Consider the following 26,257-nt stretch of genomic DNA (forward strand, 5'->3'; position numbering starts at 1 on the left):
CTCTGAATACAGCTTACCCTTCCCTCATGGGGATATTATCAGTCTTTTCTAGCATTATCACAGTCTTGTCTAGAAATAAATGACTTTACATACCTTATTTCAGCCTAACCTGCAAACTGTTCCCCCCCAACTGAAGTTTACTTGTACTCCTCAGTCCTTTGTGGGAACAGCAGTGGATTTTAGTTACAACATGCTAAAATCATCTTCCTCCCTGCAGAACTCTTCATCTCCTTTCTGCTAGAGAGTAAATAGTACACGCCGGTACCATTTAAAATAACAAACTTTTGCTTGTAGAAATTAAAACTACATTTCTAACACCACATTCACTTTACCCTTCCGATTGCATAGAGCCGGCAAAGAGAATGACTGGGGGGTGGAGCTAGAGTGGGAGCTATATGGACAGCTCTGCTGTGTGCTCTCTTTGCCACTTCCTGTTGGGAAGGAGAATATCCCACAAGTAAAGGATGAATCCGTGGACTGGATACACCTTACAAGAGAAATACAGGTCTTTTTTCCTCCTGTGTGAGGAAGGTATATCTATCACAATATCATTTTTGTTGTTTGGTGCTGCAACCAAATATGATTGCTATTTGAAGTTAATAAAGGGTATTTGTGTTTTCTTGAGTACAGCTTTGTGTCTGGTTCAGTATGAACTAGTCTTTGGATGGTGTGCAAAAAAGAAATAACACAACAATTTGTAAAATAAGTTACAGGAAAACCAGACAATATTGGTTTTATTGATTTTGCTTAAATTACTTAATGGGGTTTTTAGTTTTTGTCCCTGAAAGAATACAAATGTGGATAAAGTAATTTGCTTTAAACTAGATTTCAAATCTACACTTATCTGGACAGCAATAGACTGTATAAAGTTACAGATCACACATGAGTGAAATGGCTACTATTAACACTCTTAAATATACCAGAGATACAACTCTAAAACAATATATATATATATATATATATATATATATATATATATATATATATATATATATATATATATATATATATATATATATATATATATATATATATATATATATATAAACCTGTATCAGCATAGAATGAAAATAATTTACCTGCACTTCTGAGTTTGAATCTATGGGTTGCAGTGGTAACCAAGTCTCCTTTCCACCACACTCGGACAAATCATCTTTTTTAATGGAAACTTTGCCTTTATAAAAATAAAAACAAGAGGATATAGATTATTAATATATTTTTAGGATAATGACAAGGCTTATCTTCTAGTACAGTATCTTTCAACCAGTGTGCCGTGGCACACTAGTGTGCCGTGAGAGATCCTCAGGTGTGCCGCGGCAGACTGACAACAGTGCGGGGTGTCCCTCTTTCAAATTTTGAAATATTGGTAGGTATGAGACAGGCTCATCAGGCATCATTTACAACCATGACATTGACATTCATTCACCGACAATCATTATGATTGTTTGTGAATGAATGTCAATATGTCATGTATAGTTTGTAGGAGGCATGGCATGACAGCACAGTACAGTGTGAATATATATATATATATATATATATATATATATATATATATATATATATATATATATATATATATACATACATATACATACACAAATAGAATCTCGTGTGTACAATTCCCAGACCACTTGTATAATCCACTTTAGACCGGCACTTTACAAGCACATAACACAGTATCGTGTAAAAAAGTTCATACCTTTATTTTAAGTGTTTACAAACAAAACACGCAGCAAAGTGATATTTGTTTTTAATAAACATTTTTAATAAACATTTTTTTATATATAGTAACATGGCTTTTTAGCTTTTATCTATCATAATCATCTGCCGCTTTGGTGAGTGAATTCCTGTGACTTTTTCGGTGGCACCACGTTCATCTGAATTTGAGAGTGCAGAGGATTGCTTTAGGACACAGTGATCTGGACAGCTGTAAATTGTCCAGGAGGTCTTTGTGGCACTTATCAAGTGCTCTATATCTTGTGAGTATATTTTATATTTTGCGCCCAAGTTTTTTATCTCACTGATATACCCTATTGGGGCGCTTCTGTGTCTTTCTGTTTCACCTACAGCCCGCAACTGGAGGATATATTTGCTAACACAGCTAGCTGGACGGCTGCTAATTGTTCAGAAGGCTCATGTGGCACTTCTCAAGTGCAGAAAATCTTGTAAGTAAGATTTGTATATGGGGTTTTGGCCTCTTGTAGCACAACGGTACACACTATTTGGCGCCTCTTCTCTTCTTTTTAACAGAACTTGCGACTGGCCATTATCGATCTGGAATGAGTTTTGCTGCCTGGAGTACTTTCACAGATCTCTTTTAGTGTGGACTTTTATATCTTTCTCATTGAGACGGTTCTATCATTATTTTTGTTTCATATTAACATTGTATATGTAACACTATATCCTGGATTGAGTTGGTACCACTACGTTATACAATTCCAGAGTTTTAGTATATACACTGCTCAAAAAAATAAAGGGAACACTAAAATAACACATCCTAGATCTGAATGAATAAAATATTCTAATTAAATACTTTGTTCTTTACATAGTTGAATGTGCTGACAACAAAATCACACAAAAATTAAAAAATGGAAATCAAAATTTTCAACCCATGGAGGTCTGGATTTGGAGTCACACTCAAAATTAAAGTGGAAACACACACTACAGGCAGATCCAACTTTGATGTAATGTCCTTAAAACAAGTCAAAATGAGGCTCAGTAGTGTGTGTGGCCTCCACGTGCCTGTATGACCTCCCTACAACGCCTGTGCATGCTCCTGATGAGGTGGCGGATGGTCTCTTGAGGGATCTCCTCCCAGACCTGGACTAAAGCATCCACCAACTCCTGGACAGTCTGTGGTGCAAAGTGAAGTTGGTGGATGGAGCGAGACATGATGTCCCAGATGTGCTCAATTGGATTCAGGTCTGGGGAACGGGAGGGCCAGTCCATAGCATCAATGCCTTCGTCTTGCAGGAACTGCTGACACACTCCAACCACATGAGGTCTAGCATTGTCTTGCATTAGGAGGAACCCAGGGCCAACCGCACCAGCATATGGTCTCACAAGGGGTCTGAGGATCTCATCTTGATACCTAATGGCAGTCAGGCTACCTCTGGCGAGCACATGGAGGGCTGTTCGGCCCCTCAAAGAAATGCCACCCCACACCATTACTGACCCACTGCCAAACTGGCCATGCTGGAGGATGTTGCAGGCAGCAGAACGTTCTCCATGGCGTCTCCAGACTGTCACGTCTGTCAAATGTGCTCAGTGTGCCCCTGCTTTCATCTGTGAAGAGCACAGGGCGCCAGTGGCGAATTTGCCAATCTTGGTGTTCTCTGGCAAATGTCAAACGTCCTGCACGGTGTTGGACTGTAAGCACAACCCCCACCTGTTGACGTTGGGTCCTCATACCACCCTCATGGAGTCTGTTTCTGACCGTTTGAGCAGACACATGCACATTTGTGGCCTGCTGGAGGTCATTTTGCAGGGCTCTGGCAGTGCTCCTCCTGTTCCTCCTTGCACAAAGGCGGAGGTAGCGGTCCTGCTGCTGGGTTGTTGCCCTCCTACGGCCTCCTCCACGTCTCCTGATGTACTGGCCTGTCTCCTGGTAGCGCCTCCATGCTCTGGACACTACGCTGACAGACACAGCAATCCTTCTTGCCACAGCTCGCACTGATGTGCCATCCTGGATGAGCTGCACTACCTGAGCCACTTGTGTGGGTTGTAGACTCCGTCTCATGCTACCACTAGAGTGCAAGCACCACCAGCATTCAAAAGTGACCATAACATCATCCAGAAAGCATAGGAACTGAGAAGTGGTCTGTGGTCACCACCTGCAGAACCACTCCTTTATTGGGAGTGTCTTGCTAATTGCCTATAATTTCCACCTGTTGTCTATCCCATTTGCACAACAGCATGTGAAATTGATTGTCACTCAGTGTTGCTTCCTAAGTGGACAGTTTGATTTCACAGAAGTGTGATTGACTTGGAGATACATTGTGTTGTTTAAGTGTTCCCTTTATTTTTTTGAGCAGTGTATATCACACCATTTGTTTATTAACACCAAGTTTATTTAGTTTATTTTAAGGGCGCATTTGATTTTTATATTATTTTTAAACTCAGGTTTGTGTTGGGAGAGGCGCCGACAAAACTTCTCTTCAGTTCCTGTTATAGACAGAGTCGTTCAGTTACCTTACCTTACTCTCAACAGATATATATATATATACACACACACACACACACACACACACATATACACATACATACACACACACTGTGCACTTAACAGAGTAGTCATATGTCCTTGTATCATTCAGCTGCTGTGAATTCTCTCTTCTGTCTTCTCTGTGAATGATATGTCCCAGGGATAAAAGGGTTGGTCTGAGCTCCCAAATATAAATACATAAGCAAGTAGCTTAAACACCTCTATTCACAACAATCTCCTGTGAAGCCAAGAACAGAACTGAGGATGGATGGGAATTTAAGCTCTTGGGTGGGTTCTTGGCCTACTCCTAGTGGCGGGAAGTAGATACCACATGTTATGGAGCCCTATGGACTATCATCATTATACAAAAGAAATTGGACTAATTACTTTTACAATGATAAATAACATGTTTATGACAAGGTGTTAATATAGTTAAACCAACTATTTACCATGAAGACTATGCAACATATCAAATCATTGCCATCAAATCATCATTGAGCAAATGCTGAAATACAAATGCTGAGGATACAATTCTCAAATACAAGAGAAAAAGGTTGGTTTTTTTGTTTGTGGGGTCCATATTGTTGGTGTAGTTGGTGGAATGGTTTCTGTCCTCTCAGCTGGGCCTTATATGAAATGTAAGTCTGAATTCATAAAATGCACCATATTTGAAATGTATTAATTTATCTTCATAGACTTTATCTAAATCATAAAGATCAGATGTTCTTAACATTTCAGAACTTTGCAGTTCCATTTGTTTTAACCCCTTAGTGACCAGAGCACTTTTCCATTTTCTGTCCGTTTGGGACCAAGGCTATTTTTACATTTTTGCGGTGTTTGTGTTTAGCTGTAATTTTCTTCTTACTCATTTACTGTACCCACACATATTATATACCGTTTTTCTCGCCATTAAATGGACTTTCTAAAGATACCATTATTTTCATCATATCTTATAATTTACTATAAAAAAAATGATAAAATATGAGGAAAAATGGAAAAACACACACTTTTTCTAACTTTGACCCCCAAAATCTGTTACATATCTAAAACCACCAAAAAACACCCATGCTAAATAGTTTCTAAATTTTGTCCTGAGTTTAGAAATACCCAATGTTTACATGTTCTTTGCTTTTTTTGCAAGTTATAGGGCCATAAATACAAGTAGCACTTTGCTATTTCCAAACCATTTTTTTCCAAAATTAGCGCTAGTTACATTAGAACACTGATATCTTTCAGGAATCCCTGAATATCCCTTGACATGTATATATTTTTTTTAGTAGACATCCCAAAGTATTGATCTAGGCCAATTTTGGTATATTTCATACCACCATTTCACCGCCAAATGCGATCAAATACAAAAAATTGTTCACTTTTTCACAAATTTTTTCACAAACTTTCGATTTCTCACTGAAATTATTTACAAACAACTTGTGCAATTATGGCATAAATGGTTGTAAATTCTTCTCTGGGATCCCCTTTGTTCAGAAATAGCACACATATATGGCTTTGGCGTTGCTTTTTGGTAATTAGAAGGCCGCTAAATGCCACTGCGCACCACAAGTGTATCATGCCCAGCAGTTAAGGGGTTAATTAGGGAGCTTTTAGGGAGCTTGTAGGGTTAATTTTAGCTTTAGTGTAGTGTAGTAGACAACCCCAAGTATTGATCTAGGCACATTTTGGTATATTTCATGCCACCATTTCACCGCCAAATGCGATCAAATTAAAAAAAACGTAAAATTTTTCACAATTTTAGGTTTCTCACTGAAATCATTTACAAACAGCTTGTGCAATTATGGCACAAATGGTTGTAAATGCTTGTCTGGGATCCCCTTTGTTCAATAATAGCAGACATATATGACTTTGGCGTTGCTTTCTGGTAATTAGAAGGCCACTAAATCCTGTTGCGCCTCACACGTGTATTATGGCTAGCAGTGAAAGGGTTAATTAGGGAGTTTGTAGTGAGCTTGCAGGGTTAATTTTAGCTTTAGTGTAGAGATCAGCCTCCCATCTGACACATCCCACCCCCTGATCCCTCCCAAACAGCTCCCTTCCCTCCCCCACCCCACAATTGTCCCCGCCATCTTAAGTACTGGCAGAAAGTCTGCCAGTACTAAAATAAAAGGGTTTTTAAAAAAAAAATGAAATTTTTTTTTAGCATATTTACATATGCTACTGTGTAGGATCCCCCCCTTAGCCCCCAACCTCCCTGATCCCCCCCAAAACCGCTCTCTAACCCTCCCCTCTGCCTTATTGGGGGCCATCTTGGGTACTGGCAGCTGTCTGCCAGTACCCAGTTTACAATAAAAAGTGCTTTTTTTTTTGTTTGTTTGTTTTTTTCTGTAGTGTAGCTTCCCCCCCCCACCCCCCACAAACAAACCCCCAACACCTTGCTGATTGTTTTAATTTTCAATTTTTTTATATTTTTTATTTCCACATTTTCTGCAGTGTAGCGGTTCCCACCCGCTCCCTCCCCGTGCACGCGCCCGCCCCCACCCTCCCGTGCGCGCCCGTGCGCGCCCCCAGCCACCCCCGCCCACGATCCCGCCCCCCTTCACATCCACAGGGCCATCGATGGCCGCCACCCGCCTCCCGGTCCGGCTCCCACCCACCAAAACAGGGAGCAACCGATCTCCGGTGCAGAGAGGGCCACAGAGTGGCTCTCTCTGCACCGGATGACTTAAAAAGGTTATTGCAGGATGCCTCCATATCGAGGCATCACTGCAATAACCGGAAAGCAGCTGGAAGCGAGCAGGATCGCTTCCAGCTGCTTTCCACACTGAGGACGTGCAGGGTACGTTCTCAGGCATTAACTGCCTTTTTTCTGAGGACGTACCCTGCACGTCCTCAGTCGTTAAGGGGTTAAATATAAATGTCATAAGACTGACAGCATCACACCACACAAAAGCAATGTAAGTGTCTGCTTACCTATCCGCAGATCTCTCTGTAAAACACTCTTATCATAAATATAAAAGGATAAATTGTGAAACGTCCTTGGGATCTCAAAGAAAAAATCTTCACCGTAAAATGGGCTGGAAAAGAGAAAATAAAACAACAAAACACAGGTTAAAAACATAACTGGAAGAAGATATTATTTTCAAACAACTTAAAGGGACATTAAACCACAAAAAATGCTCTCATTATTCAGAAAGAGAATACAGTTTTTAAAAAGTTTCCAATTTACTTCTATTATCAAAAATGTTTCATTCTCATGTTATTCTTTGTTAAAGAGATACCTAGATAGGTAGTGTGCACATGCCTGAATCACTACAGGACAGGAAATAGTACTGCCATCTAGTGCTACTGCTAATGTATAACATTGTTGCAAAACTGCTGCTATTTAGTGCTGCAGACACATGCACACTCTTGAGCTTACATTTCTGCTTTTCAAATAAGGATAACAAGAAAACGAAAAAAATATGATAATAGAAGTAAATTAGAAAGTTGTTTAATTTTTTTTTATCTAAATCATGAATGGAAAAAAAACATAATTTATGTAAGAACTTACCTGATAAATTCATTTCTTTCAAATTGGCAAGAGTCCATGAGCTAGTGACGTATGGGATATACAATCCTACCAGGGGGGGCAAAGTTTCCCAAACCTCAAAATGCCTATAAATACACCCCTCACCACACCCACAATTCAGTTTAACGAATAGCCAAGAAGTGGGGTGATAAAGGAGCGAAAGCATCAACAAGGAATTTGGAATAATTGTGCTTTATACAAAAAAATCATAACCACCACAAAAAGGGTGGGCCTCATGGACTCTTGCCAATATGAAAGAAATGAATTTATCAGGTAAGTTCTTACATAAAACATAATTTATGCTTACCTGATAAATTCCTTTCTTCTGTTGTGTGATCAGTCCACGGGTCATCATTACTTCTGGGATATAACTCCTCCCCAACAGGAAATGCAAGAGGATTCACCCAGCAGAGCTGCATATAGCTCCTCCCCTCTACGTCAGTCCCAGTCATTCGACCAAGAATCAACGAGAAAGGAGTAACCAAGGGTGAAGTGGTGACTGGAGTATAATTTAAAAGATATTTACCTGCCTTAAAACAGGGCGGGCCGTGGACTGATCACACAACAGAAGAAAGGAATTTATCAGGTAAGCATAAATTATGTTTTCTTCTGTTATGTGTGATCAGTCCACGGGTCATCATTACTTCTGGGATACCAATACCAAAGCAAAAGTACACGGATGACGGGAGGGATAGGCAGGCTCATTATACAGAAGGAACCACTGCCTGAAGAACCTTTCTCCCAAAAATAGCCTCCGAAGAAGCAAAAGTGTCAAATTTGTAAAATTTGGAAAAAGTATGAAGCGAAGACCAAGTTGCAGCCTTGCAAATCTGTTCAACAGAGGCCTCATTCTTAAAGGCCCAAGTGGAAGCCACAGCTCTAGTGGAGTGAGCTGTAATTCTTTCAGGAGGCTGCTGTCCAGCAGTCTCATAGGCTAAACGTATTATGCTACGAAGCCAAAAAGAGAGAGAGGTAGCAGAAGCTTTTTGACCTCTCCTCTGTCCAGAATAAACGACAAACAGGGAAGAAGTTTGGCGAAAATCTTTAGTTGCCTGCAAGTAGAACTTGAGGGCACGAACTACATCCAGATTGTGTAGAAGACGTTCCTTCTTTGAAGAAGGATTTGGGCACAAGGATGGAACAACAATCTCTTGATTGATGTTCCTGTTAGTGACTACCTTAGGTAAGAACCCAGGTTTAGTACGCAGAACTACCTTGTCTGAGTGAAAAATCAGATAAGGAGAATCACAATGTAAGGCTGATAACTCAGAGACTCTTCGAGCCGAGGAAATAGCCATTAAAAACAGAACTTTCCAAGATAACAATTTTATATCAATGGAATGAAGGGGTTCAAACGGAACACCCTGTAAAACGTTAAGAACTAAGTTTAAACTCCATGGCGGAGCAACAGCTTTAAACACAGGCTTGATCCTAGCTAAAGCCTGACAAAAGGCCTGGACGTCTGGATTTTCTGACAGACGCCTGTGTAACAAGATGGACAGAGCTGAAATCTGTCCCTTTAATGAACTAGCTGATAAACCCTTTTCTAAACCTTCTTGTAGAAAAGACAATATCCTAGCGATCCTAACCTTACTCCAGGAGTAACCTTTGGATTCGCACCAGTATAGGTATTTACGCCATATTTTATGGTAAATCCTTCTGGTAACAGGCTTCCTAGCCTGTATCAGGGTATCAATAACCGACTCAGAAAAACCACGTTTTGATAAAATCAAGCGTTCAATTTCCAAGCAGTCAGCTTCAGAGAAGTTAGATTTTGATGTTTGAATGGACCCTGTATCAGAAGGTCCTGTCTTAGAGGTAGAGACCAAGGCGGACAGGATGACATGTCCACTAGATCTGCATACCAAGTCCTGCGTGGCCATGCAGGCGCTATTAGAATCACTGATGCTCTCTCCTGTTTGATTTTGGCAATCAATCGAGGAAGCAGCGGGAAGGGTGGAAACACATAAGCCATCCCGAAGTTCCAAGGTGCTGTCAAAGCATCTATCAGAACCGCTCCCGGATCCCTGGATCTGGACCCGTAGCGAGGAAGTTTGGCGTTCTGGCGAGACGCCATGAGATCTATCTCTGGTTTGCCCCAACGTCGAAGTATTTGGGCAAAGACCTCCGGATGAAGTTCCCACTCCCCCGGATGAAAAGTCTGGCGACTCAAGAAATCCGCCTCCCAGTTCTCCACTCCCGGGATGTGGATTGCTGACAGGTGGCAAGAGTGAGACTCTGCCCAGCGAATTATCCTTGATACTTCCATCATTGCTAGGGAGCTTCTTGTCCCTCCCTGATGGTTGATGTAAGCTACAGTCGTGATGTTGTCCGACTGAAACCTGATGAACCCCCTGAGTTGTTAATTGGGGCCAAGCCAGAAGGGCATTGAGAACTGCTCTCAATTCCAGAATGTTTATTGGAAGGAGACTCTCCTCCTGATTCCATAGTCCCTGAGCCTTCAGAGAATTCCAGACAGCGCCCCAACCTAGTAGGCTGGCGTCTGTTGTTACAATTGTCCAGTCTGGCCTGCTGAATGGCATCCCCCTGGACAGGTGTGGCCGATAAAGCCACCATAGAAGAGAATTTCTGGTCTCTTGATTCAGATTCAGAGTAGGGGACAAATCTGAGTAATCCCCATTCCACTGACTGAGCATGCACAATTGCAGCGGTCTGAGGTGTAGGCGTGCAAAAGGTACTATGTCCATTGCCGCTACCATTAAGCCGATCACCTCCATGCATTGAGCTACTGACGGGTGTTGAATGGAATGAAGGACACGGCATGCATTTTGAAGCTTTGTTAACCTGTCTTCTGTCAGGTAAATCTTCATTTCTACAGAATCTATAAGAGTCCCCAAGAATGGAACTCTTGTGAGAGGAAAGAGAGAACTCTTCTTTTCGTTCACTTTCCATCCATGCGACCTTAGAAATGCCAGAACTAGCTCTGTATGAGACTTGGCAGTTTGAAAGCTTGAAGCTTGTATTAGAATGTCGTCTAGGTACGGAGCTACCGAAATCCCTCGCGGTCTTAGTACCGCCAGAAGGGCACCCAGAACCTTTGTGAAGATTCTTGGAGCCGTAGCCAATCCGAATGGAAGAGCTACAAACTGGTAGTGCCTGTCTAAGAAGGCAAACCTTAGATACCGGTGATGATCTTTGTGGATCGGTATGTGAAGGTAAGCATCTTTTAAATCCACTGTGGTCATGTACTGACCCTTTTGGATCATGGGTAAGATTGTCCGAATAGTTTCCATTTTGAACGATGGAACTCTTAGGAATTTGTTTAGAATCTTTAAATCTAAGATTGGCCTGAAAGTTCCCTCTTTTTTGGGAACCACAAACAGGTTTGAGTAGAACCCTTGTCCTTGTTCCGACCGCGGAACCGGATGGATCACACCCATTAATAACAGATCTTGTACACAGCGTAGAAACGCTTCTTTCTTTATCTGGTTTGTTGACAACCTTGACAGATGAAATCTCCCTCTTGGGGGAGATAATTTGAAGTCTAGAAGGTATCCCTGAGATATGATCTCTAGTGCCCAGGGATCCTGAACATCTCTTGCCCAGGCCTGGGCGAAGAGAGAAAGTCTGCCCCCCACTAGATCCGGTCCCGGATCGGGGGCTTTCGGTTCATGCTGTCTTTGGGGCAGCAGCAGGTTTCCTGGCCTGCTTGCTCTTGTTCCAGGACTGGTTAGGCTTCCAGCCTTGCCTGTAACGAGCAACAGCTCCTTCCTGTTTTGGTGCAGTGGAGGTTGATGCTGCTCCTGTTTTGAAATTCCGAAAGGGACGAAAATTAGACTGTCTAGCCTTAGCTTTGGCTTTGTCTTGAGGTAGGGCGTGGCCCTTACCTCCTGTAATGTCAGCGATAATTTCTTTCAAACCGGGCCCAAATAAAGACTGCCCCTTGAAAGGTATATTAAGTAATTTGGACTTAGAAGTAACATCAGCTGACCAGGATTTTAGCCACAGCGCCCTACGTGCCTGTATGGCGAATCCTGAGTTCTTAGCCGTAAGCTTGGTTAAATGTACTACGGCCTCCGAAATGAATGAATTAGCTAGTTTAAGGACTCTAAGCCTGTCCGTAATGTCGTCTAGCGTAGATGAACTAAGGTTCTCTTCCAGAGACTCAATCCAAAATGCTGCCGCAGCCGTAATCGGCGCGATACATGCAAGGGGTTGCAATATAAAACCTTGTTGAACAAACATTTTCTTAAGGTAACCCTCTAATTTTTTATCCATTGGATCTGAAAAAGCACAGCTATCCTCCACCGGGATAGTGGTACGCTTAGCTAAAGTAGAAACTGCTCCCTCCACCTTAGGGACCGTTTGCCATAAGTCCCGAGTGGTGGCGTCTATTGGAAACATCTTTCTAAATATTGGAGGGGGTGAGAACGGCACACCGGGTCTATCCCACTCCTTAGTAACAATTTCAGTTAGTCTCTTAGGTATAGGAAAAACGTCAGTACTCGCCGGTACCGCAAAGTATTTATCCAACTTACACAGTTTCTCTGGTATTGCAACGGTGTTACAATCATTGAGAGCTGCTAAGACCTCCCCTAGTAATACACGGAGGTTCTCCAATTTAAATTTAAAATTTGAAATATCTGAATCCAATCTGTTTGGATCAGAACCGTCACCCACAGAATGAAGCTCTCCGTCCTCATGCTCTGCAAGCTGTGACGCAGTATCAGACATGGCCCTAGTATTGTCAGCGCACTCTGTTCTCACCCCAGAGTGATCACGCTTGCCTCTTAGTTCTGGTAATTTAGACAAAACTTCAGTCATAACAGTAGCCATATCTTGTAATGTTATCTGTAATGGCCGCCCAGATGTACTAGGCGCCATAATATCACGCACCTCCCGGCCGGGAGATGCAGGTACTGCCGCGTGAGGCGAGTTAGTCGGCATAACTCTCCCCTCGCTGTTTGGTGAAATTTGTTCACATTGTACAGATTGACTTTTATTTAAAGTAGCATCAATACAGTTAGTACATAAATTTCTATTGGGCTCCACCTTGGCATTGGAACAAATGACACAGATATCTTCCTCTGAGTCAGACATGTTTAACACACTAGCAATAAACTTGCAACTTGGTTATAATCTTTTTTAGCCAAAAACGTACTGTGCCTCAAAGAGGTACTAAACGATTAAATGACAGTTGAAATAATGAACTGAAAAACAGTTATAGCATCAAACTTTAAAACAACACAACTTTTAGCAAAGGTTTGTTCCCATTAGTAAAATAACAATAATTAAATTTGACATAAAAATTACAGAGCAACGTTTTTATTCACAGTCAATATAAAATTCTCACAGCTCTGCTGAGAGAATCTACCTCCCTCCAAAGAAGTTTGAAGACCCCTGAGATCTGTCAGAGATGAACCGGATCATGCAGGAAATATAAGAGTAACTGACTGGAATTTTTTGATGCGTAGCAAAGAGCGCCAAAAACGGCCCCTCCCCCTCACACACAGCAGTGAAGAGAAACGAAACTGTCACAATTAAAAGCAAACAACTGCCAAGTGGAAAATAATGCCCAAATATTTATTCACTCAGTACCTCAGCAATGTAAACGATTCTACATTCCAGCAAAAACGTTTAACATGATAAATACTTATTAAAAGGATTAGTGACTTTTAACAGAGTAGTTCCGGTGAAATACCATCCCCAGAATACTGAAGTGTATACATACATGTCATTATAACGGTATGGCAGGATTTTCTCATCAATTCCATTCAGAAAATAAAAACTGCTACATACCTCAATGCAGGTTCATCTGCCCGCTGTCCCCTGATCTGAAGCTTTTACCTCCCTCAGATGGCCGAGAACAGCAATATGATCTTAACTACTCCGGTTAAAATCATAGTAAAAAAACTCTGGCAGATTCTTCCTCAAACTCTGCCAGAGAAGTAATAACACGCTCCGGTGCTATTGTAAAATAACAAACTTTTGATTGAAGTCATAAAAACTAAGTATAATCACCATAGTCCTCTCACACATCCTATCTAGTCGTTGGGTGCAAGAGAATGACTGGGACTGACGTAGAGGGGAGGAGCTATATGCAGCTCTGCTGGGTGAATCCTCTTGCATTTCCTGTTGGGGAGGAGTTATATCCCAGAAGTAATGATGACCCGTGGACTGATCACACATAACAGAAGAAATTATGTTTTCTTTCATGTAATTGGCAAGAGTCCATGAGCTAGTGACGTATGGGATAGCAAATACCCAAGATGTGGAACTCCACGCAAGAGTCACTAGAGAGGGAGGGATAAAATAAAGACAGCCAATTCCGCTGAAAAAAGAATCCACAACCCAAATCAAAAAGTTTTAATCTTATAATGAAAAAAACTGAAATTATAAGCAGAAGAATCAAACTGAAACAGCTGCCTGAAGAACTTTTCTACCAAAAACTGCTTCTGAATAAGAAAAAACATCAAAATGGTAGAATTTAGTAAAAGTATGCAAAGAAGACCAAGTTGCTGCTTTGCAAATTTGATCAACAGAAGCTTCATTCTTAAAAGCCCAGGAGGTAGAAACTGACCTAGTAGAATGAGCCGTAATCCTCTGAGGCGGGGATTTACCCGACTCCACATAAGCGTGATGAATCAAAAGTTCTTTCTGAATCCTAAACGTTTAAGACACTTTCCAATTTACTTCTATTATCAAATTTTGCAGTCTTTTTATATTCACACTTTCTGGGGAACAAGAACGTACTGAGCATGTGCACAAGCTCACAGGGTATAAATATAATAGTCTATGATTGGCTGATGTCTGTCACATGATATAGGGGGATGGAAATGGAATAAAAAAACAGAATTTATGTTTACCTGATAAATTACTTTCTCCAACGGTGTGTCCGGTCCACGGCGTCATCCTTACTTGTGGGATATTCTCTTCCCCAACAGGAAATGGCAAAGAGCCCAGCAAAGCTGGTCACATGATCCCTCCTAGGCTCCGCCTTCCCCAGTCATTCGACCGACGTAAAGGAGGAATATTTGCATAGGAGAAATCAATTGATACCGTGGTGACTGTAGTTAAAGAAAATAAATTATCAGACCTGATTAAAAAACCAGGGCGGGCCGTGGACCGGACACACCGTTGGAGAAAGTAATTTATCAGGTAAACATAAATTCTGTTTTCTCCAACATAGGTGTGTCCGGTCCACGGCGTCATCCTTACTTGTGGGAACCAATACCAAAGCTTTAGGACACGGATGAAGGGAGGGAGCAAATCAGGTCACCTAGATGGAAGGCACCACGGCTTGCAAAACCTTTCTCCCAAAAATAGCCTCAGAAGAAGCAAAAGTATCAAATTTGTAAAATTTAGTAAAAGTGTGCAGTGAAGACCCAGTCGCTGCCTTACATATCTGATCAACAGAAGCCTCGTTCTTGAAGGCCCATGTGGAAGCCACAGCCCTAGTGGAATGAGCTGTGATTCTTTCAGGAGGCTGCCGTCCGGCAGTCTCGTAAGCCAATCTGATGATGCTTTTAAGCCAAAAAGAGAGAGAGGTAGAAGTTGCTTTTTTGACCTCTCCTTTTACCGGAATAAACAACAAACAAGGAAGATGTTTGTCTAAAATCCTTTGTAGCATCTAAATAGAATTTTAGAGCACGAACTACGTCCAAATTGTGCAACAACCGTTCCTTCTTTGAAACTGGATTCGGACACAAAGAAGGCACGACTATCTCCTGGTTAAGGTTTTTGTTAGAAACAACTTTCGGAAGAAAACCAGGTTTAGTACGCAAAACCACCTTATCTGCATGGAACACCAGATAAGGAGGAGAACACTGCAGAGCAGATAATTCTGAAACTCTTCTAGCAGAAGAAATTGCAACCAAAAACAAAACTTTCCAAGATAATAACTTAATATCAACGGAATGTAAGGGTTCAAACGGAACCCCCTGAAGAACTGAAAGAACTAAATTGAGACTCCAAGGAGGAGTCAAAGGTTTGTAAACAGGCTTGATTCTAACCAGAGCCTGAACAAAGGCTTGAACATCTGGCACAGCTGCCAGCTTTTTGTGAAGTAACACAGACAAGGCAGAAATCTGTCCCTTCAAGGAACTTGCAGATAATCCTTTCTCCAAACCTTCTTGAAGAAAGGATAGAATCTTAGGAATTTTTATCTTGTCCCAAGGGAATCCTTTAGATTCACACCAACAGATATATTTTTTCCATATTTTGTGGTAGATTTTTCTAGTTACAGGCTTTCTGGCCTGAACAAGAGTATCAATGACAGAATCTGAGAACCCTCGCTTTGATAAGATCAAGCGTTCAATCTCCAAGCAGTCAGTTGGAGTGAGACCAGATTCGGATGTTCGAACGGACCTTGAACAAGAAGGTCCCGTCTCAAAGGTAGCTTCCATGGTGGAGCCGATGACATATTCACCAGGTCTGCATACCAAGTCCTGCGTGGCCACGCAGGAGCTATCAAGATCACCGATGCCCTCTCCTGATTGATCCTGGCTACCAGCCTGGGGATGAGAGGAAACGGCGGGAATACATAAGCTAGTTTGAAGGTCCAAGGTGCTACTAGTGCATCTACTAGAGTCGCCTTGGGATCCCTGGATCTGGACCCGTAGCAAGGAACCTTGAAGTTCTGACGAGAGGCCATCAGATCCATGTCTGGAATGCCCCACAACTGAGTAATTTGGGCAAAGATTTCCGGATGGAGTTCCCACTCCCCCGGATGAAATGTCTGACGACTCAGAAAATCCGCTTCCCAATTTTCCACTCCTGGGATGTGGATTGCAGACAAGTGGCAGGAGTGAGTCTCCGCCCATTGAATGATTTTGGTCACTTCTTCCATCGCCAGGGAACTCCTTGTTCCCCCCTGATGGTTGATGTACGCAACAGTCGTCATGTTGTCTGATTGAAACCGTATGAATTTGGCCTTTGCTAGCTGAGGCCAAGCCTTGAGAGCATTGAATATCGCTCTCAGTTCCAGAATATTTATCGGGAGAAGAGATTCTTCCCGAGACCAAAGACCCTGAGCTTTCAGGGGTCCCCAGACCACGCCCCAGCCCACCAGACTGGCGTCGGTCGTGACAATGACCCACTCTGGTCTGCGGAAGCTCATCCCCTGTGACAGGTTGTCCAGGGACAGCCACCAACGGAGTGAATCTCTGGTCCTCTGATCTACTTGTATCGTCGGAGACAAGTCTGTATAATCCCCATTCCACTGACTGAGCATGCACAGTTGTAATGGTCTTAGATGAATTCGCGCAAAAGGAACTATGTCCATTGCCGCTACCATCAAACCTATTACTTCCATGCACTGCGCTATGGAAGGAAGAGGAATAGAATGAAGTATTTGACAAGAGTTTAGAAGTTTTGATTTTCTGGCCTCTGTCAGAAAAATCCTCATTTCTAAGGAGTCTATTATTGTTCCCAAGAAGGGAACCCTTGTTGACGGAGATAGAGAACTTTTTTCTACGTTCACTTTCCACCCGTGAGATCTGAGAAAGGCCAGGACAATGTCCGTGTGAGCCTTTGCTTGTGGAAGGGACGACGCCTGAATCAGAATGTCGTCCAAGTAAGGTACTACTACAATGCCCCTTGGTCTTAGCACCGCTAGAAGGGACCCTAGCACCTTTGTGAAAATTCTTGGAGCAGTGGCTAATCCGAACGGAAGTGCCACAAACTGGTAATGCTTGTCCAGAAATGCGAATCTTAGGAACCGATGATGTTCCTTGTGGATAGGAATATGTAGATACGCATCCTTTAAATCCACCGTGGTCATGAATTGACCTTCCTGGATGGAAGGAAGAATTGTTCGAATGGTTTCCATTTTGAACGATGGAACCTTGAGAAACTTGTTTAGGATCTTGAGATCTAAGATTGGTCTGAATGTTCCCTCTTTTTTGGGAACTACGAACAGATTGGAGTAGAACCCCATCCCTTGTTCTCCTAATGGAACAGGATGAATCACTCCCATTTTTAACAGGTCTTCTACACAATGTAAGAATGCCTGTTTTTTTATGTGGTCTGAAGACAATTGAGACCTGTGGAACCTCCCCCTCGGGGGAAGCCCCTTGAATTCCAGATGATAACCTTGGGAGACTATTTCTAGCGCCCAAGGATCCAGAACATCTCTTGCCCAAGCCTGAGCGAAGAGAGAGAGTCTGCCCCCCACCAGATCCGGTCCCGGATCGGGGGCCAACATCTCATGCTGTCTTGGTAGCAGTGGCAGGTTTCTTGGCCTGCTTACCTTTGTTCCAGCCTTGCATTGGCCTCCAGGCTGGCTTGGCTTGAGAAGTATTACCCTCTTGCTTAGAGGACGTAGCACTTGGGGCTGGTCCGTTTCTGCGAAAGGGACGAAAATTAGGTTTATTTTTGGCCTTGAAAGACCTATCCTGAGGAAGGGCGTGGCCCTTGCCCCCAGTGATATCAGAAATAATCTCTTTCAAGTCAGGGCCAAACAGCGTTTTCCCCTTGAAAGGAATGTTAAGCAATTTGTTCTTGGAAGACGCATCCGCTGACCAAGATTTTAGCCAAAGCGCTCTGCGCGCCACAATAGCAAACCCAGAATTTTTCGCCGCTAATCTAGCCAATTGCAAAGTGGCGTCTAGGGTGAAAGAGTTAGCCAATTTGAGAGCATGAATTCTGTCCAAAATCTCCTCATAAGAAGAATCTTTATTGAGCGCCTTTTCTAGTTCATCGAACCAGAAACACGCTGCTGTAGTGACAGGAACAATGCATGAAATTGGTTGTAGAAGGTAACCTTGCTGAACAAACATCTTTTTAAGCAAACCCTCTAATTTTTTATCCATAGGATCTTTGAAAGCACAACTATCTTCTATGGGTATAGTGGTGCGTTTGTTTAGAGTAGAAACCGCCCCCTCGACCTTGGGGACTGTCTGCCATAAGTCCTTTCTGGGGTCGACCATAGGAAACAATTTCTTAAATATAGGGGGAGGGACGAAAGGTATGCCGGGCATTTCCCATTCTTTGTTTACAATGTCCGCCACCCGCTTGGGTATATGAAAAGCTTCGGGGGGCCCCGGGACCTCTAGGAACTTGTCCATTTTACATAATTTCTCTGGAATGACCAAATTCTCACAATCATCCAGAGTAGATAACACCTCCTTAAGCAGGGCGCGGAGATGTTCCAATTTAAATTTGAATGTAATTACATCAGGTTCAGCTTGTTGAGAAATTTTCCCTGAATCTGAAATTTCTCCCTCAGACAAAACCTCCCTGGCCCCCTCAGATTGGTGTAGGGGCACTTCAGAACCAATATCATCAGCGTCCTCATGCTCTTCAGTATTTTCTAAAACAGAGCAGTCGCGCTTTCGCTGATAAGTGGGCATTTTGGCTAAAATGTTTTTGATAGAATTATCCATTACAGCCGTTAATTGTTGCATAGTAAGGAGTATTGGCGCACTAGATGTACTAGGGGCCTCCTGTGTGGGCAAGACTGGTGTAGACGAAGGAGGGGATGATGCAGTACCATGCTTACTCCCCTCACTTGAGGAATCATCTTGGGCATCATTTTCTCTAAATTTTGTGTCACATAAATCACATCTATTTAAATGAGAAGGAACCTTGGCTTCCCCACATACAGAACACAGTCTATCTGGTAGTTCAGACATGTTAAACACCAAAAAACTCTAAGCCATCTCCGTGGAGATGTTGCCTGTACAACGGCAAAGAGAATGACTGGGGAAGGCGGAGCCTAGGAGGGATCATGTGACCAGCTTTGCTGGGCTCTTTGCCATTTCCTGTTGGGGAAGAGAATATCCCACAAGTAAGGATGACGCCGTGGACCGGACACACCTATGTTGGAGAAATTAATTTGTCTGAAAAAAATAAAAAAAATCTACTGCTTATTTGAAATTCAGAGTAAGTGGTATTGCATGTTGTTTTTAATTTTATTATGTACTTAATTATGTAATTCTACTGCATTCAGTGGTCCTTTAAAACTTTATCCACAGTCACACAGCTTTTAAATTAACCCCTTAATGACAGAGGACGTGCAGGCTACGCCCTCAAAAAAAAAGGCAGTTAACGCCTGAGGACGTACCCTACACGTCCTCGGTGTGGAAAGCAGCTGGAAGCGATCCTACTCGCTTCCAGCTGCTTTCCGGTTATTGCAGTGATGCCTCGATATCGAGGCATCCTGCAATAACCATTTTTAGCCATCCGATGCAGAGAGAGCCACTTTGTGGCCCTCTCTGCACCGGACATTAACGGCTAAGTTCATTGGTGGGTGGGAGCCGGTGTGGGAGGCGGGTGGTGGCCATCGATGGCCTTTGTGATGCAGAGGGGGACGGGATCGGGGGCGGGGACGACCGGGGGGGGCACGCACGGACACGCGCACGGGGAGGCCAGGCGGGCGCGTGCACGGGGAGGGAGCGGGTGGGAACCACTACGCTACAGAACATTTTTAGTTAGAAGTGGGGATCAAAGGGGGAATTTTATTTTATTTGGTGATCGGTTTGGCTGGTGGGATATTGGACTGTGGGGGGGAAGCTACACTACAGAAACAAATAAAAACAAATAATAAAAAACATTTTTATTTGCAAACTGGGTACTGGCAGACAGCTGCCAGTACCCAAGATGGCCCCCCAATAAGGCAGAGGGGGAGGGTTAGGGAGCTATTTTGGGGGGATCAGGGAGGTTGGGGGCTAAGGGGGGATCCTACATAGCAGCATATGTAAATATGCTTAAAAATATATATTTTTTTTAAATACCTTTTATTTTAGTATTGGCAGACTTTCTGCCAGTACTTAAGACGGCGGGGACAATTGTGGGGTGGAGGAGGGAAGAGAGCTGTTTGGGAGGGATCAGGGGGTGGGATGTGTCAGGTGGGAGTCTGATCTCTACACTAAAGCTAAAATTAACCCTGCAAGCTCCCTACAAACCTAATTAACCCCTTCATTGCTGGCCATAACACACATGTGATGCGCAGCAGCATTTAGCGGCCTTCTAATTACCAAAAAGCAACGCCAAAGCCATAAATGTCTGCTATTTCTGAACAAAGGGGATCCCAGAGAAGCATTTACAACCATTTGTGCCATAATTGCACAAGCTGTTTGTAAATAATTTTAGTGAGAAACCTAAAGTTTGAAAAAGTGAACAATTTTTTTTTTATTTGATTGCTTTTGGCGGTGAAATGGTGGCATGAAATATAAAAAATGGGCCTAGATCAATACTTGGGGTTGTCTACTACACTAGAGCTAAAATTAACCCTAGAAGCTCCCTACATGCTCCCTAATTAACCCATTCACTGCTGGGCATAATACACGTGTGGTGTGCAGTGGCATTTAGCAGCCTTCTAATTACCAAAAAGCAAAGCCAAAGCCATATATGTCTGCTATTTATGAACAAAGGGGACACCCCGAGACAACCATTTACGCCATAATTTCATGAGTTGTTTGTAAATAATTTCAGTGAGAAACCTAAAGTTTGTGAAAAAATTTGCGAAAAGGTGAACTTTTTTTTTATTTGATCGCATTCGGCGGTGAAATGGTGGCATGAAATATACCAAAATGGGCCTAGATCAATACTTTGGGATGTCTTCTAAAAAAAAACAGAATTTATGTTTACCTGATAAATTACTTTCTCCAACGGTGTGTCCGGTCCACAGCGTCATCCTTACTTGTGGGATATTCTCTTCCCCAACAGGAAATGGCAAAGAGCCCAGCAAAGCTGGTTATAAGATCCCTCCTAGGCTCCGCCTTCCCCAGTCATTCGACCGACGTAAAGGAGGAATATTTGCATAGGAGAAATCATATGATACCGTGGTGACTGTAGTTAGAGAAAATAAATCATCAGACCTGATTGAAAAACCAGGGCGGGCCGTGGACCGGACACACCGTTGGAGAAAGTAATTTATCAGGTAAACATAAATTCTGTTTTCTCCAACATAGGTGTGTCCGGTCCACGGCGTCATCCTTACTTGTGGGAACCAATACCAAAGCTTTAGGACACGGATGATGGGAGGGAGCAAATCAGGTCACCTAGATGGAAGGCACCACGGCTTGCAAAACCTTTCTCCCAAAAATAGCCTCAGAAGAAGCAAAAGTATCAAATTTGTAAAATTTGGTAAAAGTGTGCAGTGAAGACCAAGTCGCTGCCTTACATATCTGATCAACAGAAGCCTCGTTCTTGAAGGCCCATGTGGAAGCCACGGCCCTAGTGGAATGAGCTGTGATTCTTTCAGGAGGCTGCCGTCCGGCAGTCTCATAAGCCAATCTGATGATGCTTTTAAGCCAAAAAGAGAGAGAGGTAGAAGTTGCTTTTTGACCTCTCCTTTTACCAGAACAAACAACAAACAAGGAAGATGTTTGTCTGAAATCCTTTGTAGCCTCTAAATAGAATTTTAGAGCACGAACTACATCCAAATTGTGCAACAAACGTTCCTTCTTTGAAACTGGATTCGGACACAAAGAAGGCACGACTATCTCCTGGTTAATATTTTTGTTAGAAACAACTTTCGGAAGAAAACCAGGTTTAGTACGCAAAACCACCTTATCTGCATGGAACACCAGATAAGGAGGAGAACACTGCAGAGCAGATAACTCTGAAACTCTTCTAGCAGAAGAAATTGCAACCAAAAACAAAACTTTCCAAGATAATAACTTGATATCAACGGAATGTAGGGGTTCAAACGGAACCCCCTGAAGAACTGAAAGAACTAAATTGAGACTCCAAGGAGGAGTCAAAGGTTTGTAAACAGGCTCGATTCTAACCAGAGCCTGAACAAAAGCTTGAACATCTGGCACAGCCGCCAGCTTTTTGTGAAGTAAAACAGATAAAGCAGAAATCTGTCCCTTCAAAGAACTTGCAGATAATCCTTTCTCCAAACCTTCTTGAAGAAAGGATAGAATCTTAGGAATTTTTATCTTGTTCCATGGTAATCCTTTAGATTCACACCAACAGATATATTTTTTCCATATTTTATGGTAGATTTTTCTAGTTACAGGCTTTCTAGCCTGAACAAGTGTATCAATGACAGAATCTGAGAACCCTCGCTTTGATAAAATCAAGCGTTCAATCTCCAAGCAGTCAGTTGGAGTGAGGCCAGATTCGGATGTTCGAACGGACCTTGAACAAGAAGGTCCTGTCTCAAAGGTAGCTTCCATGGTGGAGCCGATGACATATTCACCAGATCTGCATACCAAGTCCTGCGTGGCCACGCAGGAGCTATCAAGATCACCGAAGCCCTCTCCTGTTTGATCCTGGCTACCAGCCTGGGAATGAGAGGAAACGGTGGGAACACATAAGCTAGGTTGAAGCTCCAAGGTGCTACTAGTGCATCCACTAGAGTCGCCTTGGGATCCCTGGATCTGGACCCGTAGCAAGGAACCTTGAAGTTCTGACGAGACGCCATCAGATCCATGTCTGGAATGCCCCACAATTGAATTATTTGGGCAAAGATTTCCGGATGGAGTTCCCACTCCCCCGGATGAAATGTCTGACGACTCAGAAAATCCGCTTCCCAATTTTCCACTCCTGGGATGTGGATTGCAGACAAGTGGCAGGAGTGAGTCTCCGCCCATTGAATTATTTTGGTCACTTCTTCCATCGCCAGGGAACTCCTTGTTCCCCCCTGATGGTTGATATACGCAACAGTCGTCATGTTGTCTGATTGAAACCGTATGAATTTGGCCTTTGCTAGCTGAGGCCAAGCCTTGAGAGCATTGAATATCGCTCTCAGTTCCAGAATATTTATCGGGAGAAGAGATTCTTCCCGAGACCAAAGACCCTGAGCTTTCAGGGGTTCCCAGACCGCGCCCCAGCCCACCAGACTGGCGTCGGTCGTGACAATGACCCACTCTGGTCTGCGGAAGCTCATCCCTTGTGACAGGTTGTCCAGGGTCAGCCACCAACGGAGTGAATCTCTGGTCCTCTGATCTACTTGTATCGTCGGAGACAAGTCTGTATAATCCCCATTCCACTGACTGAGCATGCACAGTTGTAATGGTCTTAGATGAATTCGCGCAAAAGGAACTATGTCCATTGCCGCGACCATCAAACCTATTACTTCCATGCACTGCGCTATGGAAGGAAAAAGAACAGAATGAAGTACTTGACAAGAGCTTAGAAGTTTTGATTTTCTGGCCTCTGTCAGAAAAATCCTCATTTCTAAGGAGTCTATTATTGTTCCCAAGAAGGGAACTCTTGTTGACGGAGATAGAGAACTTTTTTCTACGTTCACTTTCCACCCGTGAGATCTGAGAAAGGCCAGGACAATGTCCGTATGAGCCTTTGCTTGTGGTAGAGACGACGCTTGAATCAGTATGTCGTCCAAGTAAGGTACTACTGCAATGCCCCTTGGTCTTAGCACCGCTAGAAGGGACCCTAGTACCTTTGTGAAAATTCTTGGAGCAGTGGCTAATCCGAATGGAAGTGCCACAAACTGGTAATGCTTGTCCAGAAAGGCGAACCTTAGGAACCGATGATGTTCCTTGTGGATAGGAATATGTAGATACGCATCCTTTAAATCCACCGTGGTCATGAATTGACCCTCCTGGATGGTAGGAAGAATTGTCCAAATGGTTTCCATTTTGAACGATGGAACCTTGAGAAATTTGTTTAGGATCTTGAGATCTAAGATTGGTCTGAATGTTCCCTCTTTTTTGGGAACTATGAACAGATTGGAGTAGAATCTCATCCCTTGTTCTCCTAATGGAACAGGATGAATCACTCCCATTTTTAACAGGTCTTCTACACAATGTAAGAATGCCTGTCTTTTTATGTGGTCTGAAGACAATTGAGACCTGTGGAACCTTCCCCTTGGGGGTAGCTCCTTGAATTCCAGAAGATAACCTTGGGAGACTATTTCTAGCGCCCAAGGATCCAGAACATCTCTTGCCCAAGCCTGAGCGAAGAGAGAAAGTTTGCCCCCCACCAGATCCGGTCCCGGATCGGGGGCCAACATCTCATGCAGTCTTGGTAGCAGTGGCAGGTTTCTTGGCCTGCTTACCTTTGTTCCAGCCTTGCATTGGCCTCCAGGCTGGCTTGGTTTGAGAAGTATTACCCTCTTGCTTAGAGGATGTAGAACTTGAGGCTGGTCCGTTTCTGCGAAAGGGACGAAAAACATAATTTATGCTTACCTGATAAATTCCTTTCTTCTGTAGTGTGATCAGTCCACGGGTCATCATTACTTCTGGGATATTACTCCTCCCCAACAGGAAGTGCAAGAGGATTCACCCAGCAGAGCTGCATATAGCTCCTCCCCTCTACGTCACTCCCAGTCATTCGACCAAGGACCAACGAGAAAGGAGAAGCCAAGGGTGTAGTGGTGACTGGAGTATAATTTAAAAAATATTTACCTGCCTTAAAAAAACAGGGCGGGCAGTGGACTGATCACACTACAGAAGAAAGGAATTTATCAGGTAAGCATAAATTATGTTTTCTTCTGTTAAGTGTGATCAGTCCACGGGTCATCATTACTTCTGGGATACCAATACCAAAGCAAAAGTACACGGATGACGGGAGGGATAGGCAGGCTCTTTATACAGAAGGAACCACTGCCTGAAGAACCTTTCTCCCAAAAATAGCCTCCGAGGAAGCAAAAGTGTCAAATTTGTAAAATTTGGAAAAAGTATGAAGCGAAGACCAAGTTGCAGCCTTGCAAATCTGTTCAACAGAGGCCTCATTCTTGAAGGCCCAAGTGGAAGCCACAGCTCTAGTAGAATGAGCTGTAATTCTTTCAGGAGGCTGCTGTCCAGCAGTCTCATAAGCTAAACGTATTATGCTACGAAGCCAAAAGGAAAGAGAGGTAGCAGAAGCCTTTTGACCTCTCCTCTGACCAGAGTAAACGACAAACAGAGAAGACGTTTGTCGAAATTCCTTAGTTGCCTGTAAGTAAAATTTTAGGGCACGAACTACGTCCAGATTGTGCAGTAGACGTTCCTTCTTCGAAGAAGGATTTGGACACAAAGAAGGAACAACAATCTCTTGATTGATATTCCTGTTAGTGACTACCTTAGGTAAGAACCCAGGTTTAGTACGCAGAACTACCTTATCCGAATGAAAAATCAAATAAGGAGAATCACAATGTAAGGCTGATAACTCAGAGACTCTTCGAGTCGAGGAAATAGCCATTAAAAATAGAACTTTCCAAGATAACTTTATATCAATGGAATGAAGGGGTTCAAACGGAACGCCCTGTAAAACGTTAAGAACAAGGTTTAAGCTCCATGGCGGAGCAACAGTTTTAAACACAGGCTTAATCCTGGCCAAAGCCTGACAAAAAGCCTGAACGTCTGGAACTTCTGACAGACGTTTGTGTAACAGAATGGACAGAGCTGAGATCTGTCCCTTTAATGAACTAGCAGATAAACCCTTTTCTAAACCTTCTTGTAGAAAAGACAATATCCTAGGAATCCTAACCTTACTCCAAGAGTAACCTTTGGATTCACACCAATATAGGTATTTACGCCATATCTTATGGTAAATCCTTCTGGTAACAGGCTTCGTAGCCTGTATTAAGGTATCAATAACTGACTCAGAAAACCCACGTCTTGATAAAATCAAGTGTTCAATTTCCAAGCAGTCAGCTTCAGAGAAGTTAGATT

The 26,257-nt window shown here is 42.9% G+C and overlaps 1 protein-coding gene across 1 annotated transcript in view; it reads right to left on the reverse strand.

Moving 5' to 3' along the window:
* The window catches only part of RASA2 (RAS p21 protein activator 2), a gene marked incomplete in the record, with an annotated part of 722,923 nt that overhangs the window by 614,440 nt on the left and 82,226 nt on the right, over nucleotides 1–26,257 (reverse strand). The window contains 2 exon segments of the mRNA XM_053709823.1: nucleotides 1,080–1,174; nucleotides 7,130–7,233. Of these exon segments, the coding sequence (XP_053565798.1) occupies nucleotides 1,080–1,174; nucleotides 7,130–7,233 (199 nt within the window).

This window comes from Bombina bombina, chromosome 4, assembly GCF_027579735.1.
Source record: "Bombina bombina isolate aBomBom1 chromosome 4, aBomBom1.pri, whole genome shotgun sequence".
Classification (NCBI taxonomy): Eukaryota; Metazoa; Chordata; class Amphibia; order Anura; family Bombinatoridae; genus Bombina; species Bombina bombina.